At 35.9% G+C, this 16,466-nt stretch overlaps 1 protein-coding gene across 4 annotated transcripts in view; it reads right to left on the bottom strand.

Moving 5' to 3' along the window:
• The window catches only part of LOC124638035 (semaphorin-1A), a 317,825-nt gene that overhangs the window by 13,038 nt on the left and 288,321 nt on the right, over positions 1–16,466 (bottom strand). For all 4 annotated transcript variants that reach the window (XM_047174823.1, XM_047174824.1, XM_047174826.1 and 1 more), the window contains exon 4: positions 6,428–6,623. In XM_047174823.1, the coding sequence (XP_047030779.1) occupies positions 6,428–6,623 (196 nt within the window). The remainder of the gene's footprint in view (positions 1–6,427; positions 6,624–16,466) is intronic.

Here is a 16,466-nt window from a genome sequence, read left to right as displayed (position 1 = left end):
AGCATCGGCAAAAGACAATGAGTATTTAGCACAATAGTTTTAGTCCGTTGCAATCTCCGACCGGACACGATCGCCGAGAATTGTACTCCCAGTCCTACCTAGCACTACAACATCAACAAAATTACGACACGGAAGCTACCAATACATATATATCACGAGCGAAGCTAAGACCAGCTGCCGTGAGCCAGCCACGGCTCCCCAGGGCGTCGGTGCACTTAATTGGACCAGATCAATAGGAGATAACTAACCGTGTCCGCACCACGTAATGCATCTACCTCCGATGTGTGTGTGCACGAAAAAATGCTAACTACACCAGTGTGCGTGATGTCCACCAACGAACGTAAGTGGATAGTTCACACACGACACATACTCGTAAAAATTCTTTCCCGCACATTTTTATACAAAAGTTCCGTTTATAGTATGCGACAAAGAGTTGTTTTCCATGTGTGTGTTTGACCAAAATGTGTACATAGGCACGTATAAAAGGTAACTTGAACACACACACGTGAATGAGTGAATTGCTGAATATAACACGAGGACAATTTGAAAAAGTTGCCAGCGTAAATGTGCAAAAGTTAGCCCCGGTTTTATATGAAATTATATAACAAACTGGCAACTGTGCTTTTGTTAAATTCAATTAATGTAAACGCTTTTATTCTTTTTTTTCCGTTTCCATCCAACGACATACCGTGAACATGGTTTTTAATTACTCACATGAATTTTGAGCTGGAATATTTTGAGCGGGTTTTAAATTAACCGGGCTATTAAGATTGCCTTTGCATTTTCTATTAGGCCTTTTTGTAAGTGGGCCTTCATGGGGTTGAATTATATATTTTTTTAATTAAAAGAAGCTAACCAACGTCACTGCCTCGTGTGAATGAAGATTAAACACGGAACACCCCATAAAATAAAAGCAAGCGTTGCCATAGATAACACAAGTTGCGACGATAGTTTTGTTGCGTGTAATAAATGGGTGTGAATTTGCAAGGGGATGTTTAATGCAAAGAAAATTGCACAAAGGGACACACTGACGGTAATTGATGGTTCAGCACCACTAGCTACCTACATTTAAGTACAAGGTGTAGCTTGATTTTGAATACGTGAGCCCAGATTACAGGATTTATACACCGTGATTGATTGAATGGAAAAGTTTTTAGGCGAGTTAACAGTCAAAATTAGTTTGATTTATTTTTTATTGGAACCAATTGAAATACCAAATTCAATTTAGTTACCATTTACAACTTCACACTTTTTTGCCTCTGTAAAATATTTTGTTGATTTTATATTTACTGAAATGAAAAATCTGTGTTACTACCCATAAACTGCTTTTGCAATAAAATCACATGGCCGTAAATTTACGTTTATAAAGCTAGTTACACACGACCTCACTATAAAATATATTGCATGCTAAACCCGTTATACACAGGTCGTAAACCACGCAAGCGATATTAAGTATCTTACATACACTTACTACATTATATTGTACCCAAATTAATTAGAATATGTATACCTCGTTGTTACGGAAAGTACCTAAATATATTTTTCCACAAAGGTTTTATACAAAACGTCGATTGTTTGTTTGGGATAATCTGTGGTCCTTTTGAAAGTGTTTTGTTCGAAATACAATGGAATTGGTACAATATGAAGGTACTTAGTAGAGCGCTGAGACATTAAGTGGGGTTTGGAAAATTTTGGCTACAACAGGTATTTTGATGAATTGAGCTCGGATCGGTGACTTGGTGAATTATTGCCGATATTATATATATATTTTTTATTTACAACTTTGTTTTGAATAATCTGTTAAACTGAAGGAAGGGCTTCAAACTTTAATCACAGTTTATCATACCGTAAACAATAAATGGCCTTACTACAAAAACTTAAAACCCTGTTTTACACTTGTCTAAAAAAAATTTGGCTGCAAAATGAACCATATGTCAACGTCATAATTTGTCATTTTTTTAGACAAGGCTTAAACTGACGTTAAAAAGTTTTTGTGGTAACACGGTTAATATTTTCCAGTTTATCTCACTATCTGAACAAACGTAGGTACGTTAAAATCGAATGAGCACAAAGTGGTGAGTAAATATTAGTATGTACCTACATACATCCAGTCCTGAAATATGAAAGCCTAAGCCTACCTACCATCCATTTACGAACTGCTGTAAAGGATAAATTCAGAATATGCTTGCAGTATTAGGTTTCATGCACCTGGGGCTTTGTTACGATTCGGTTCCGTTTTCAACCTCTAAATTATTATGTACGAAGCCTATATTGACGTTGGTCTTTATAGGAATATCATAATTTAGTTCTATGTAAGTTGGGTGGGATATGAATCTATTTCCCTTATAAAGCATTTTTAGAATAGTTTTCAGATCTGTGACAGTGGAATGCATAAAATTAAGAAGTTTTCGTTGAACCAAATGAATAATTTGTAAACTTGAATGTAAACAATTTGGAAGAACTTGGAAGATCCCACAGTCAAAGTGTATATAAGTGTTTTGTGGGATAAATGTTTAACTATAAATTATATAATATCATGTCTTACTAAATAAATGTTATAATTATGCTAAGCAATATGTGTACACTTTATTTTTAGATATAAAATAAAGTGTGGAAAGAGCTATATGTAAGCCTTTTGCTTAGTAAAAACTGCGTAAATAAATATTTCTAAAGATTAAATAAAACCGTACAGAGCATTTAAATAATTTACAAACTAGTATAAACAGCGGAATGACAGAGTAAATAAGTCGATGGTACATTTTGTTGGCACAACATTTTCCTGGGTTGCAATGGATAAAACAATACTAAATGATAAAATTGTTTTAAAGCTTGGACAACTATTTATTTTATATTTAGTTGAGATATTTTAATATGATTTTCTTTGCTGTTTAAAAATAACTTTGTAACGGCAAAGGATTGACCAATTCCTACTGATTTCTTATCTCTTATCAGTCTTAGATCGGTACATGCATAAGTTCCATCATCATCATCCTCTTGCCGTTTATCAATTTTATTTGAGGTCGATGCATGATGTTTTCTTGTTCCATCCCATACCTTTTATAATCTACAAGTTATTGTAGTAAATCTTCTATTACCTTAAACGCTAACTGCGTAATTAAAACTAAAAGTAGAACAATGAAATCACGTGTACCCACGAACTTAAGAGGAACGGCATTCTGAAGGAAAATTGCGTATTATTGTTTACGTTAAAATACTGCTCATTGTTTCCTATTTTCGGCTTCGGCTTTCGGTTATAAAGTCGTTTTGTGACAGCGCTTTATGTAAGCTATTGTGAAGAATGTTGTGGGCGGTTTTAATATTCCCAGTCTTGTATTGAGGGGTTCATATAAATTGCTGGATTTGTGTATATAAGGAGCTATTCAGATACGCGTTGTTTGGTAGTCTCTGCGGTCTGTGGGTGGCGGACAACGAATCTGTTTGGTTTATCAGTTAGCTTGAGAGCTCTTTTTAGTATTTTCTTTTGGCTTGTAGCCTACACTACAGAATTCTTGAATTAATTAATTTGAATACTTAACGCAATATTTCAATACACATACGTCTAGGTACATTTCTGGCTTCACAACTGATACACACTAGAACATAGGTTCAATTTAAAAGACCATATACGTTAAAGGAGATTGGGCAAGAATGTATGAAGTTTGGTCCAAATGTCCACCACGAACGAGACCTATATAATTAAATAGTCCACTTAATTTAGAGTAACTTTTACTAAGAAAGTAAAAAGAAAAACAATGCCAAAAAAAAGTTATAGGCAAAAATGTATTCTTAATTTTCGGTAGTTTTTGTATGTTTTCATTATTATTTTTTATTTTATTCTACTTCCATTTCCGCACTTTATCTAAAACTAAGATGAGTAAGACACATTTGCATATAAACAGCCCATATTTTTTTGCCCGATGCGATGGATGCACGAATCACTAACCAATTGAGGCGCCAGAAGTGCTTGAATATACTCAGCGGTTCCTGGATCTAAAAAAGTTCGATGTAACTGGTGGTGTCTTCTCTCTAATAATGAACAATTCTATTTTGTCAGAAGCTACAGAAAGTATGAAAATCTAACACACGAAAAGTAATTGAAAAAATGAAATTGAAAAAATCTATAAAATGTTTTATTTGATTTTGCTATAACTTTTTTCTGGCATTATATATTTTTTTTACTTTCATAACAAAAAATGTTCTATATTTAACGGGCTATCTAGCCATATAGGTCTCGTTCGTGGTGGACATTTGGACCGGAATCGCCCATTGTCCTTTAAGTCAATCTCAGCTTACACGTGCTAACATATCCCTATAAACTCAACATACAGCAGTCACGTCATAATCCACTCGTCCTACCATTGAGCGAACCTCTTTTCAATGCAACAATGAGTGGCCATTGTACGTCGGCAGACTGTGAAAGTGGGTTCAGTCGTTATGAAAAAGATTTCCCTTTTTTTCCTAATTTCCTGACAATGGTACGACCATGGACTCCCTTAGCATATGTGACCCGGTTACGAGGAAGGGTTCCGGTGAAATGTTAAAAGTATTCAGACTGATAACAAGGTTTTGTTATGTTGCGATACTCGTACTTATTGGGAGGAGTTTTCGGGGGAATAGAGGAACACAAAAGTTCCTCCATTTTTGTGTATCGAGGGGTAAGTCTGTGACACCCTCAGGAAACGTGGAGCTGCTTATGACACGCACCTGAGGTTTATCGATACCGATTGTGATATGTGGCGTGTGAGATATGTTTTATCTGCAGGTAAGTAGTTTATCGTTAGCGTATGTAAACCTAATGTCGTATTTTTTTCTTGCTTTTGTACATTTTTTTTATTGGCTTTTGGGTTTGGATTTTAACAATTTTAGTATTATACAAAATACTAGCCATTTTCCCGCCGTTTCAGCCGCGTCCCGTGGGAGCTACTGCCCGTACCGGGATAAAATATAGCCTATGTTACTCACAGATGATATAGATATCTAATGGTGAAAGAATATTTAAAATCGGTCCAGTAGTTTTTGAGTTTATCCATTATAACCAAACAAACAAACAAAGTTTTTCTCTTTATAATATATTATAGTATAGATAAGACTCAAAATCAAGTTACACTCCAAACCATTTAAATTGACCCAACAAATAAACTCCCACGGTACCAAATATATTGGAATAACAACATTACATTCTAGTGTACGTAATTTCGCGAAACACAATGCGTATGCCTAATTGGTGTCCAAGTGTAACATGTCCAACGTTGTATTCCATTAACGAGCCTGGTAATGCGGACAGACCCTGGAGAACAGAATAACTAGCGGAGGAGTCATTATGAAAGATTTTCTAAGAAAGCAGCGCGCTAAAATGCGGGTGTTCTCGCCCTTATACGCCTTCTATCCGCCCATTTTTTGTAATACCGAAAATCATTGATAGTTTCTAACTCCAATATCTTGATAGTTCACTTGTAACTGATCGTTTTGGTAACGTATTTGACCTAGAAGAAGGCGCCTGACCTACCTGCCTTATAGCATCTCCGTTATCTTTCCCTACTCCGTGGTACAAACCCGCTGGACTGTACTAGTATGTCGTAAGATAAGTCATGTGTGTGTTATGCGATGTGCATTTGTAAATTGGATTATAAGTTTAATCGTGTAGCTGTGAATACGCAGCTGTATTGACAAAACGCTGTATTAATTAGGTATTATGTTTATGTATATAGTGGAAGAAGCCATACATAAGAGAGAGAAGTTATACATAAGAGAGCAATATTTAAATGCCTCTCCAGCGACTTTTGACTAAACGTCCCAAAATCATAAAAAGCCCATAACAGCAAAAATAACTTTCTATTGTTTCAGTTGCCATAAAAATCCTTGCCCAAAACACATGAAGTTTTATTCGCAAAAATAAACGTTTTACTGTACAGTCAGAGAGATACCTCAATTTTGTACATATAGGTAGTCGACCACGCCATAACCACAACGTTGGCTGTCACAGATAAAAATTGTTCCAAATTTAAATATTCCAGTGTAGCACTAATTGGCAGCTAGGGTTGCCAGCCAGACAGTTTGCTATAAGTGCCGTAGTCTATGGTTTAACTTTAAACCTGTCTGCTGTGACGAGCTGAGTGGTTTTAGATAACTATAACAAACTATTGCAATGTGGCTTTAAGTGTAAATAGGTAATATCGATTCGATAATGTACCATTCAAGTTTTAGTTAACTAATTCCCGTGACCTAGAGACTACATTTGGCAGATATGCAATAGCAGCCCATTGTTATCATCTCATCGGTCCCATCTATCTGCCATTTAATGGGTTTAAATATCTTAGGTGTTGAAGCCTTAGATATTTTAAATCAGGATCCTTCGTGGAATGAAACGAACCTTAAAAGTACTACCACCCTATTTTTTTGTATGGAAATAATAGTTCTTCCCACTCACCAGCATAAACAGCAGTGGAGTTATGTTCAGGGTCGTAAGGACATACAGCCTGCCCCGACTTCTCTCGCTCCATGTGGTAGGAGTCTCGTTGCACACTGTACTCTCTGCAGAACGGCCTGAAGCTGTTGGTGCCGCAGACCAGCAGCCTCCCAGGGCCGAGGGAGACCAACACTCGGATGTAGTTCTGGCAGCTCTCCTGTGGAAAAAGAAAGAGACCATGAGATAAAAAAATAAAAGAGTTATTTGAAAATGGACACGTTTCTGATTCAGGTAAAGTTTTATATATGTTGAAGAATTAAAAAACGCCATATAGTATTTTACGATTAGCTGGTCTGCGATATTTTATCCTTAAATGTGGAACACGTTTTCAAATATAGCAAAGTAAATGTTATGATTAATAACTTCTAATAGACACAATTGTTTAAATATTGTGTCTGAATTGTGGACAGTGTCTAATATGTGTTGCTTGATATGTATTAGGTACATATTTTTACAATGCATTGACATTTTGTTGCTTTCATTACATCTAGAATTATGTTTGTTTGAGAAGTGTCTCCACAAATCTTCTTCCTACTCTTTTCAAACTTTTATTCGTGATCAATTTATCCTTCATGTACCTACGAACCACAAAATTAATCTTACCAGCACTTGGGCCCCGTAAAATTAAGTCCAAGTAAATCCACGTCTGGCCAGGTATATCGGCGATATAGTTCGGTAATATGATTGCATTTGCATTTCGATGTGCTTCCAGATGTACGGTCGGTAATCCTATTCCGTTGCAATGGGATCCGGACACACTGACAGACATGCACGTCATTTTGTATAACTAGTTGAGCCTATGTTGCTTTGCTGAATTTGTAGCCAGATGTGCCTAAGAGATGGATTTCGGTGGATTGTCGTTGTAGGTAAACAAAAGAGGTCATTCAGTTTACGGCTGCCTCCAATATTCTAGCTATATGCTGATTTATTTACTAAAGCAAGAATTAAAACAGTTAGTAATCGTATCGACAAACTTCTGAAGCCAGTTTTGAATTGAATATCTTTTGATTAGAATTATTTGGAATATTTTGATTAGGAATACTCATGATATAAAGCTGGTCTTAGAAGATGAAGATCTGAAATCTTCTAAGTGAAACGTTTGAAGTATTAAATCAATAGAAACTATATCACTTACACTTCGATAGTCAGTTACTTATGATAAAACTCTTCTGACTATCAAACGTAATAAAAGAGGAACTTTGCATGCAATTCAAAATAATCTAAAATCTTCTTGTAATATTAACTTTTTATCATTAAAAACGGTTTTAAAGAGCGGTATTTTACAGGAAATAAATCTCCAAGTTTTAGTTTTATTTTAATACTTTTATGGTACCAAAAGTTTCTTAGTGACCTAGTGTTCCGGCGATATTTTATGGAGATTGTAAAGAGACTGTGGGATTTAAAGCTTTCTAGATGCAGCTTATAAGTTGAATACATACTTATCAGTTTATGATAGTGTTGGCATTTCACATGATTTATTTTATGACTGTAAAATTGTTTAATATTTACCAAAACCATCACCAATTTATTTTTCAAAACCAATTGCTACAAAGTTCTACAAGGCCGGTAGAAAAAATTATAAGTAAAAACAAATTGTACAGATTTGAAGCTGTTTAATTTTCCTACTGGATCGTTTATTTATTTACACGCCAAAACTACTGAGCCGATTTAGATAAATGAAAATAGGTACACAAGTACTCCTGAGAAAGGGCGTACGCTTTTAACCGGGTACGGGCAGCAGTTCTCTCTAGATGCAGACGGAGTACAGATAGTAGGTGAAAATAGTGTTAAAAAGCCAGATACAGTCAGTTTATTCATACTGAAGTATCGTATATTAGGCAGATGTTATATCACCTTAACTAGGTCCCTCAAATCAATGTGTATCTAACCAATAGCAAGATACCTAACACTTGACATCTAAGCCGAATGGAGATCCAAGCTCAAACCAACGTGCATTACATTACAGTACAATAGTTATTATGTTGGCTTAGCGCAGCTTAAATTATTGACTTGCTTCAATTGCTGTGAGTCGAGTGGTCGGACGAATTGCTTGCCAAGTGAAGGACGTCATATTGTATGTATGTCTACTATAGTGTTGTCTTGTTATTTTGGTATAAGATTATATTATTGCTTGGCATTGTTAACTTTTTATACAAATTCCAGTCTTTGCACGATGCTGGTGAAAACAGCATCCGTACTATTTAAAATCATCACATTTCAGACCTATTTTATTGACAACTAGTGAAGTACAAATTACCCTTTTGTAGATTCAAACACATAATCATCTTACGAACATTATTTATTTTTTATTGGGTATCACAACTACTGAATTCCTAAGCTGTTGCTTATAACACTCCAAAACATGTTGTTATACAACATGAATGCTGTACTACTATATACTAGGCTACTGGAAGTTCTAGAAGCTTCGATAGGGCCCTTGTCCGCACGCGGCGTCAGCTGCAACCATTACGTTAACCAGGCCCATCCCACGCAGCCCGCAATACCTTGTAGCTGTTGCTACTTAACTAGACTAGCTAGAAGTTATCATATCGCTGCTTCAATTCAAAACTACCATATATAAAAATTACACTTTTTTACAGAGGAGCTCATTTACAGACTTACGATTGCATTTTTGCGATAAAAATACTTTTGTATTTTTTTTATTTGTGGTACTTTTGAATTGAAGCAGCGATATACACATGTAAGGTACATGGAGCCTTAAATAAACATTTGCCAAGAAACCATTTGTTGTGGTTTGTAAATGTTATGATGATTTAAGAAATAAGTGACCAACATTTAACAAGTAGTACTCGGAACGCAGATATGCTCCAGACAATAGATAATATTGCCTGATAATACGATCTGATAACATTTGCCCAGTACATGTTGAACTCGTTTGCACTGATGCATGTTATTTGAAGTGGCGTTAATGGGGCTTCTGTGATATCTTCAACTGTTCCATGATTAAACCAAGGGATGAAATTCGCATATACAGGCTGGCAACCCTAGCTCCATTACGTGCGTTATAGCATCGAGAACAGAGCATTGTAACAGATCGCATTTCGATTCGCACACCCTCACTTGACCAGTTACTTTCTAATTCAGAGCACTCTAGACCGAATACTAAATGGTGGCCCATTTCGGATAAATCTAGGATGAAACACGCCTTGTTTGCTTTCGGATTAGAGCTAATTGTAAATACGGGCTGGATATAATCGGATTTATTAGAGTGATGTTATAACCTAGGCGACAGATATTGATGTATAGAGTAAATGTTACATGGTAGCGGTATTTGTTGTAGGAACAGTTTGTATTGTCTATGTATCTGTCCAAAAAGATTTTGTTGTTTGATGTAGTTTTACCCGGTATTTTCGATTCTGGATATGGATTTCGTAATTCGATTGTTATAATTGTAGTTGAACTTTATTTTATTATAAAAGCTAGAAATGTTTGCTTTGAAATAAAATACGGTTAACCAAACACACCCGATTGATATATTCCACTTTGCACCTACATACCTAATCTAATTCTGAACGCCACTAGAATCTTCCTGAAGACGGAATTCGACAAATCTGTTTAGGAAGCAATGGCAGTCGTCTCACGTTTGCGTCGGGACCAAGTAAAATGGTGAGCATGTAGGTAGACGGCCAGCCTGCAGCCTCGCTTGCAATTGAAGCATGAATTTGCGACGTCCCGCGAACTCCGACCAATCAGTTGAGAGACGGACCTTGGGGACGCAAAAGGAACATACCTACTTCAATGCTTTGTTTGTGGTTAATATTGTTAGCTACAGATTTTGATTTTTTATGAGTCAGCTTTGTAGGTATATGTAATCAAAATACGAAACTAAAATAATAATGGTCTATATTTCGAGTATTTATTTATTTATTTATTTATTTAGGTTAGCCAACAGTTATGTACACTATAACATTTTTGAGATACAAAAATTACAAAAAAAATACATTTGTAAGTGTAATAACTACTTACTGGCTAACACAACATGCACAGAAAAATGGTTAACATTCAATATTAATTTAATAAAAATAAAAAAAAGGATTATATAAAAACAAATAAATTAATTAATTATGTGTATTGAATTATTGTTAAATTTAAATTATTGTGGTTGAATTTTCATTATTTATTTAATATAATTTTAGGCAGCTCTCAGAACACAATTGAATAATTGTTTTACTAAATTTCCCGATTGAATGTTAGAATCGATTTCTAAATCGGGCTATTCAAATAGCTTATCCTTATCTAGATAAAACATAATAGCATCATCTACCAAAAATGACTCACTGACGTAGGTAAGCTATATTCAAAAATAAAATATTCCACCCTACTCTCAATTTATATAAATGATACATCGTCAAAGTACACTTATATTTTAATTTACGTGTCTGTAAAACTACTCTCTGATACTCCACTTCAGCTGAAAGCTGGTATCAAATGCCTACTTGCTTAAGTGGAAGTCTAGACTAGTGAACGTGACTTCTCGAGGGATAGATAATATTATAGATATATCTCTTAACTTTAGATAAATGTGCTCTCAAATGATATGTAATCAAAAGGCTTCAACTTTATTGCTTCTTGAACTAGTTTAGAAAAGAAATTGGTGGACTTTTTTGCGTGTTATAAAAAGCTAAGTTTAGTTTATATTCTTCTAAAAATGGTATTGTATTTTTAATAAATAAAATAAGATTATTTAATAATTTCCCTCGACTAATAAATAGGTCAAAAAAGCACATTTAGCTAACACAATCCTACAAAAAAGCTAAACTAACAACTAAAACTCATTATTCTCTTTAAAAATGTATAATTTTCCCGTACATTATTAATACTCAAAAACTTTGAAACCATATTTTTCAGGCAGGAATGACCTACTTTCAACACAACATGTATATTTTTAAACCCGAGCCTTAATTAGCTTTCTGTCGACCGTAACGCCCTCTAGTGAAGGTCGTTAACGTTAACTTCAAAGTTGTAATGTTTGTATGTACAAGATTACCATAAAATAGTAATTTTGAACAAATAGTAAGCTTATTAGAAAGATATTGTTATATTAACTAGAATTTGCAATATATATCAGACAAAAATATTTGTAATGCATTGAAATTATGATATAATTATTAGAAGAATTTGTTGTATTTACACAAATATACTCAACAAATAATAAAGGACAGGTCATTTAAGATATGTTTTACACATAATTCGATTGTTGTATCTTCAGAATTGGGGGAAGGCCCAAGCATTCATTCTTATAGCCGTTCAACCAAGGTGGTTTTAATTACTTATATAGAAAAATTACACTCGCAAAAGAGTACTAAAACACAAATTTTAATTAGAAAACTCAAGCCATTTATTGCCAATTCCTCCAAACACGTGTAACTAAAAGAAATAAATTATAGTTTCCAATTAGTGGCGCAAAAACTTATTAAAACGAGTGTTACGACCAAATGGTGGCGCTTACATTAATCGAAACTCGTTACATACACCACTAATGGATGCATAAACGCTTAAAAACTTCTTCTTACACGCTCCAAGAGAAATTCAAGGGAATTTGTAAATAGTCTAAGAAAATTAGTTCGCTTAACATTTTGTTTGCGAAATAATTAAACTGGAAAGTTTGTTTATATCTGTTTGTTTGTTTAAAATCGGTTTGTCGGTTAACCTGTTTATCAGTGGTTTGGTAGATAAATAATTCGTTTTATATTTTCTTTAATGACAAAACCACACAATACTCAGTAAATACATAGTTTACGATTGAAACTCTATTTTTGTCAAAAGCGTGTGGTTCATCATCAGCGATAAAAAAATCGATTTGTAATCTTCCATACGCGCAACTGTTCAGCTTATTTAAAACCGAACACGACTAAAAAGTACCATAAAAAATATCGGCATTTCTTTGCAAAGATATCAAAATACCCTTCTCACAGAATTTAACCCATAAAGCCACGCTCGATAAGACCTGTCCCCATTTTTTACGGCATTACGAGGTACCATCAACATACCTGTAGCTCATAAAAATGTTACCTAATAATAAAGGGTTCGTAAAAACGTAATTTAACGTGACAGCCTTTTAATTTTCCCAAAGGTACACTATGTAGATCGTAAAACAAACACGATCGCTTGAATAGTTTACTACTGCTTTTAATGGCCACTATTTATTGCAGTTTATGCTAATTCAGTAAGGTCGTTCATTTTGTGTCGTTTGCATTAAGGTAAGGGGTTGAAAGAATAAGAATAACAGTCAACTGTAAATTGTTACGACAAGGTGGGTAAGTTTTATAATCTTTTCACAATAAGGCACTATAATGTTTTTCTCTATCCTTTTTTATAGAAATGAAATTAGAGAAAGTAAGAAAACAAATGTTAAGCACTATCAATTAAGTTCAGATCTAAGTGCAGACATTCTTGCTCCGATTATCCCTCGAACGGCACCAGAGTAAGTTAATACAAATTTCTACATATATTATGCGGGTTATTGCGGCCATATACATACACCCGCACTCGCTCTCACATTCATATTCCGTAATCCCAAAATGAGGTCGCTCATTAACTTGAACTAAAATAAAGTTATACGACCGCCTGCAAGATCTTCGTTGCGAGTCTTGCGAGAATTTCCACTCGATTGGCTTTTTAATTTGCCGGTATTCGGTAGAGAGACGTTTAGCGGAATAAGGCCTCGTTTCATACGCGACCGACTCGTTCCAAATTCAATTATTCGCCGCAAGATGGCGGCAGGTAACATTGATATTGAGCTCCGCGCGCACTCTCATTGTTCTTATTTAGAACTAGCTGTTGCCCGCAACTTCGTCTGCGTGGGCAATATAGAATCGTCAAAATACTACTTATCCCGTAGGTGCATTCTTTCACTTGACAGTATAATTAGGATTAGCACTTAGCAGTCGCTTAGATTCAATGATCAAGGTTGTGTTGTGGATGTGACCATTTATCTAAACAAAAGAAGTAAAGTTTGTGACGTTGTGAATATCTCTGGATCTAGTCAGCCAATTTGGAAAATTATTACGTATAGTGCGTAAGTAATTTTCACAGGAAACAGCTATAATCTATGTCTATATGCTTTGAGTCTGACAAAGCTGTCATTTGTACATTTTCTGCAGCTGCTGTGACTAATCAGAAGCCAGAAAGTCTGTCAGTCTTACCATGGATAATGTCTTGTAATGTGACTGGATTGAAGAGATCAGATAGGTAGTCGCTCCAAGCAAAATATTGGTACTCGAACAGATTCGGCGACTGGAAGCCAACACCAACATAGTTGGGGAATAGCTGGATGGATGATGAAATGAGTCATCATCATCAGCAGGCGCATAGGGTAGGATAGTTTCACTTACTCACTATGGTAAGGCTGACCCCACATTAGGCGTGCGCGATCCTCGGGCGTGTGAGTAGCGCGGGCGTCGCGAGCGCGCTGCGTGAACATCGCGTTTTGCTGCCCTGCGGCATGTGTGAAGAGTGCAAGCGACGCGCTCGAGGCGAGCACGCGGCGCTCGAGTTGCGTTCTTAGGGCCAGGCCACAACAGTGCGTTGCGGCGTCGCATCGCAAAAATCAACGACGCATATCATATTAATCGCATAGCTGTGCAATGTTGTTTTTGCGATACGACGCCGCAACGCACTGTTGTGGCCTGGCCCTTACCCCTTCGCCCGCTATCCCCGCCGCCCGCTAAACGCCTTAGCAGTTAAACGTCAAGGAGAGCGGCGCGTGCGCGCCGCGAGCGCGCTACAAATGCCGCAGGGCAGTAAAACGCGACGCTCACGCAACGCGCTCGCGACGCACGCGCGGCGCCCGCGCTACTCACACGCCCGAGGATCGCGCACGCCTAATGTGGTGGCCTAAGCCGGGACTCCACCGAAATGTTTGAATTAGTTCACGAATAGGCAAAATGTACGTATCTGAGAGAGTCCACTTCATGTGTTCGTACTTGAAACCTGCAGTTTTGCCAAGATTTTCAAAATGTACGCTCGCAATTTGTTATTTCTTGGTGGAGCCAGCAAATCAAAAGAAACATAAGTGTTATATACTGTGCGTCACTACCGCACACTGGGAAAATTTCGCTCTTGCGGAGGACGTTTATATACCATATTTTGTGTCACACGTAAACAGGACGACAGTAAGTATCCACCGAAACACTTTCAAAGATCTGATGAACGAACAAATCAGACCTGACTGGGTCACCTGGGGCCAATCAGAGCTCTATGAAGCGATAATACGCTTTGGCTCCTACTGTTGTTGTGGTTTCTGAAAATTTATTGACCTCATTCAACGATGAATGTAATTCTGATGGTACTATTAAGAACACTTGCTTAGCGCAGAAGCTGACGTTGGCAGGTCAACTCTTTTGACTTCTCGAATAGGATACCATTGGTTTTTGTGCAATGCACACCTGCAATGCATTCTGGATTAGGGTAGGATATAGGTGGATAGGATTTGCAACAGAGAACAATTCTGTCTTTGTAATTGAATGATATCAAACGTAGTTTTATATAAAAGGTTTTTTTTTAGACTTGGCTCGGGTCTAACTGAGACTGTTCGTAATCGTGAACAGTGTATTAATTGCGATCGGAAGTTGAAAGTAAGCATGTCTCTGGTATGCGACGCGTATTTTGTACGTTTTGGCGATTATCACACTAAACTATGTTTATGAAAAAATTCTGATATGAACTCCATCTGTAACTTTAAATTATAATTAATTGTTCCACTAAAGTCATCATTTTTGACATAATGTTCAAAAAATAATTTAGATGGCACCGTTTTAAATTTGGCTGAGATCTATTAATTTTCCTTTCATCAAGGTAATAATTATAGTTGGATTTTGATGTGGCACGGCAAACTGACAAACACTATTGAAATGTCTATCGAAAAATTACACTACGTGTTAAAATATGGTGAATTACGGAAAATACACAACTCCATCTATTGAAATAATAGTATATAAAGAATGTAAATGGTAATTCATTGTTATTTACCACCTCGCTTCTTGATGTATTTTATTTACCACAGATGGAGCTACTTTAACCTGTACTGTTTTGTCAAACAGATTGCGTGTCGTAATATTTTACATCTTGAATTCACTAAATTAATCATATCTTTTGATAGAGTGAACCGATTTCGATGAAACAAAGCCTAAGTAATACCCCAAGTTACGTAGAACTTTTGTATATAAGCATTGTCTGCATTAAATTCGTAGATTTTACGTGAATCCCGAACAAACAATCATTTTCTACAGATTTATTATATGTATAGATCATAGGGTTTACATTAACTAGTTTTATATGCACTGTTAAATATAAAATGATTACACATTATTATATTCTGAATTGTCTATTACAAAATCATGGCGTAGCGCTACGAAAGTTCGTAGCAGAGGTCTACGCCGTAGCAAGTAGGAACGAATATTTATCTACGTGTTCTTAGGTAAATTGACCTGGAAATCATTCCTTTGTGTTTTCTTTTCCAAGAAATCAAAGTAACTGTCTGTACGGAGAGCTTTACGTGGAAAGGCATTTTAGAACGTTGTCTGTAGAATTACTAGGAAGGATTTTTTCTTATCATCGGCTCTAGGACTCGGCATTACAGAGAACTGTCTTGTTTCATAAGAAAATCTGATTCTCTAATTTCCTGTATACTGTAATGTGAAAGGAATCCTATTTATCTGATACGCTTTCACGTATGTCCTGATATTATAGACGAATATTAAATTGATGTGGAGTTTAATTCAACTTTAAGCTTTAACTTTAAGCGAAGCTAGTAGTATTCTTAATTACCGTCTATAGTTTAATAGTTTAATGTTATTCTATACTCATGGGCTTAGATTTTCCTTTTAGACTAGCGAGTATGTATTTGACGCGTATTTGGATTTGTTGTCGTTACTAAAGTAAAATGATCCTGATTACTCGTAAGTAACTTTAATCAAATAATCGAATAGCCGCCCGTAGACCCGTCAGTCCGCTTTGGTATGGTGTCATCTGCCTAGCC

This window comes from Helicoverpa zea, chromosome 17 (assembly GCF_022581195.2).
Source record: "Helicoverpa zea isolate HzStark_Cry1AcR chromosome 17, ilHelZeax1.1, whole genome shotgun sequence".
Taxonomy (NCBI): Eukaryota; Metazoa; Arthropoda; class Insecta; order Lepidoptera; family Noctuidae; genus Helicoverpa; species Helicoverpa zea.
The sequence above is the reverse complement of the archived record's forward strand: the minus strand, read 5'-3'. Positions and strand labels throughout refer to the sequence as shown.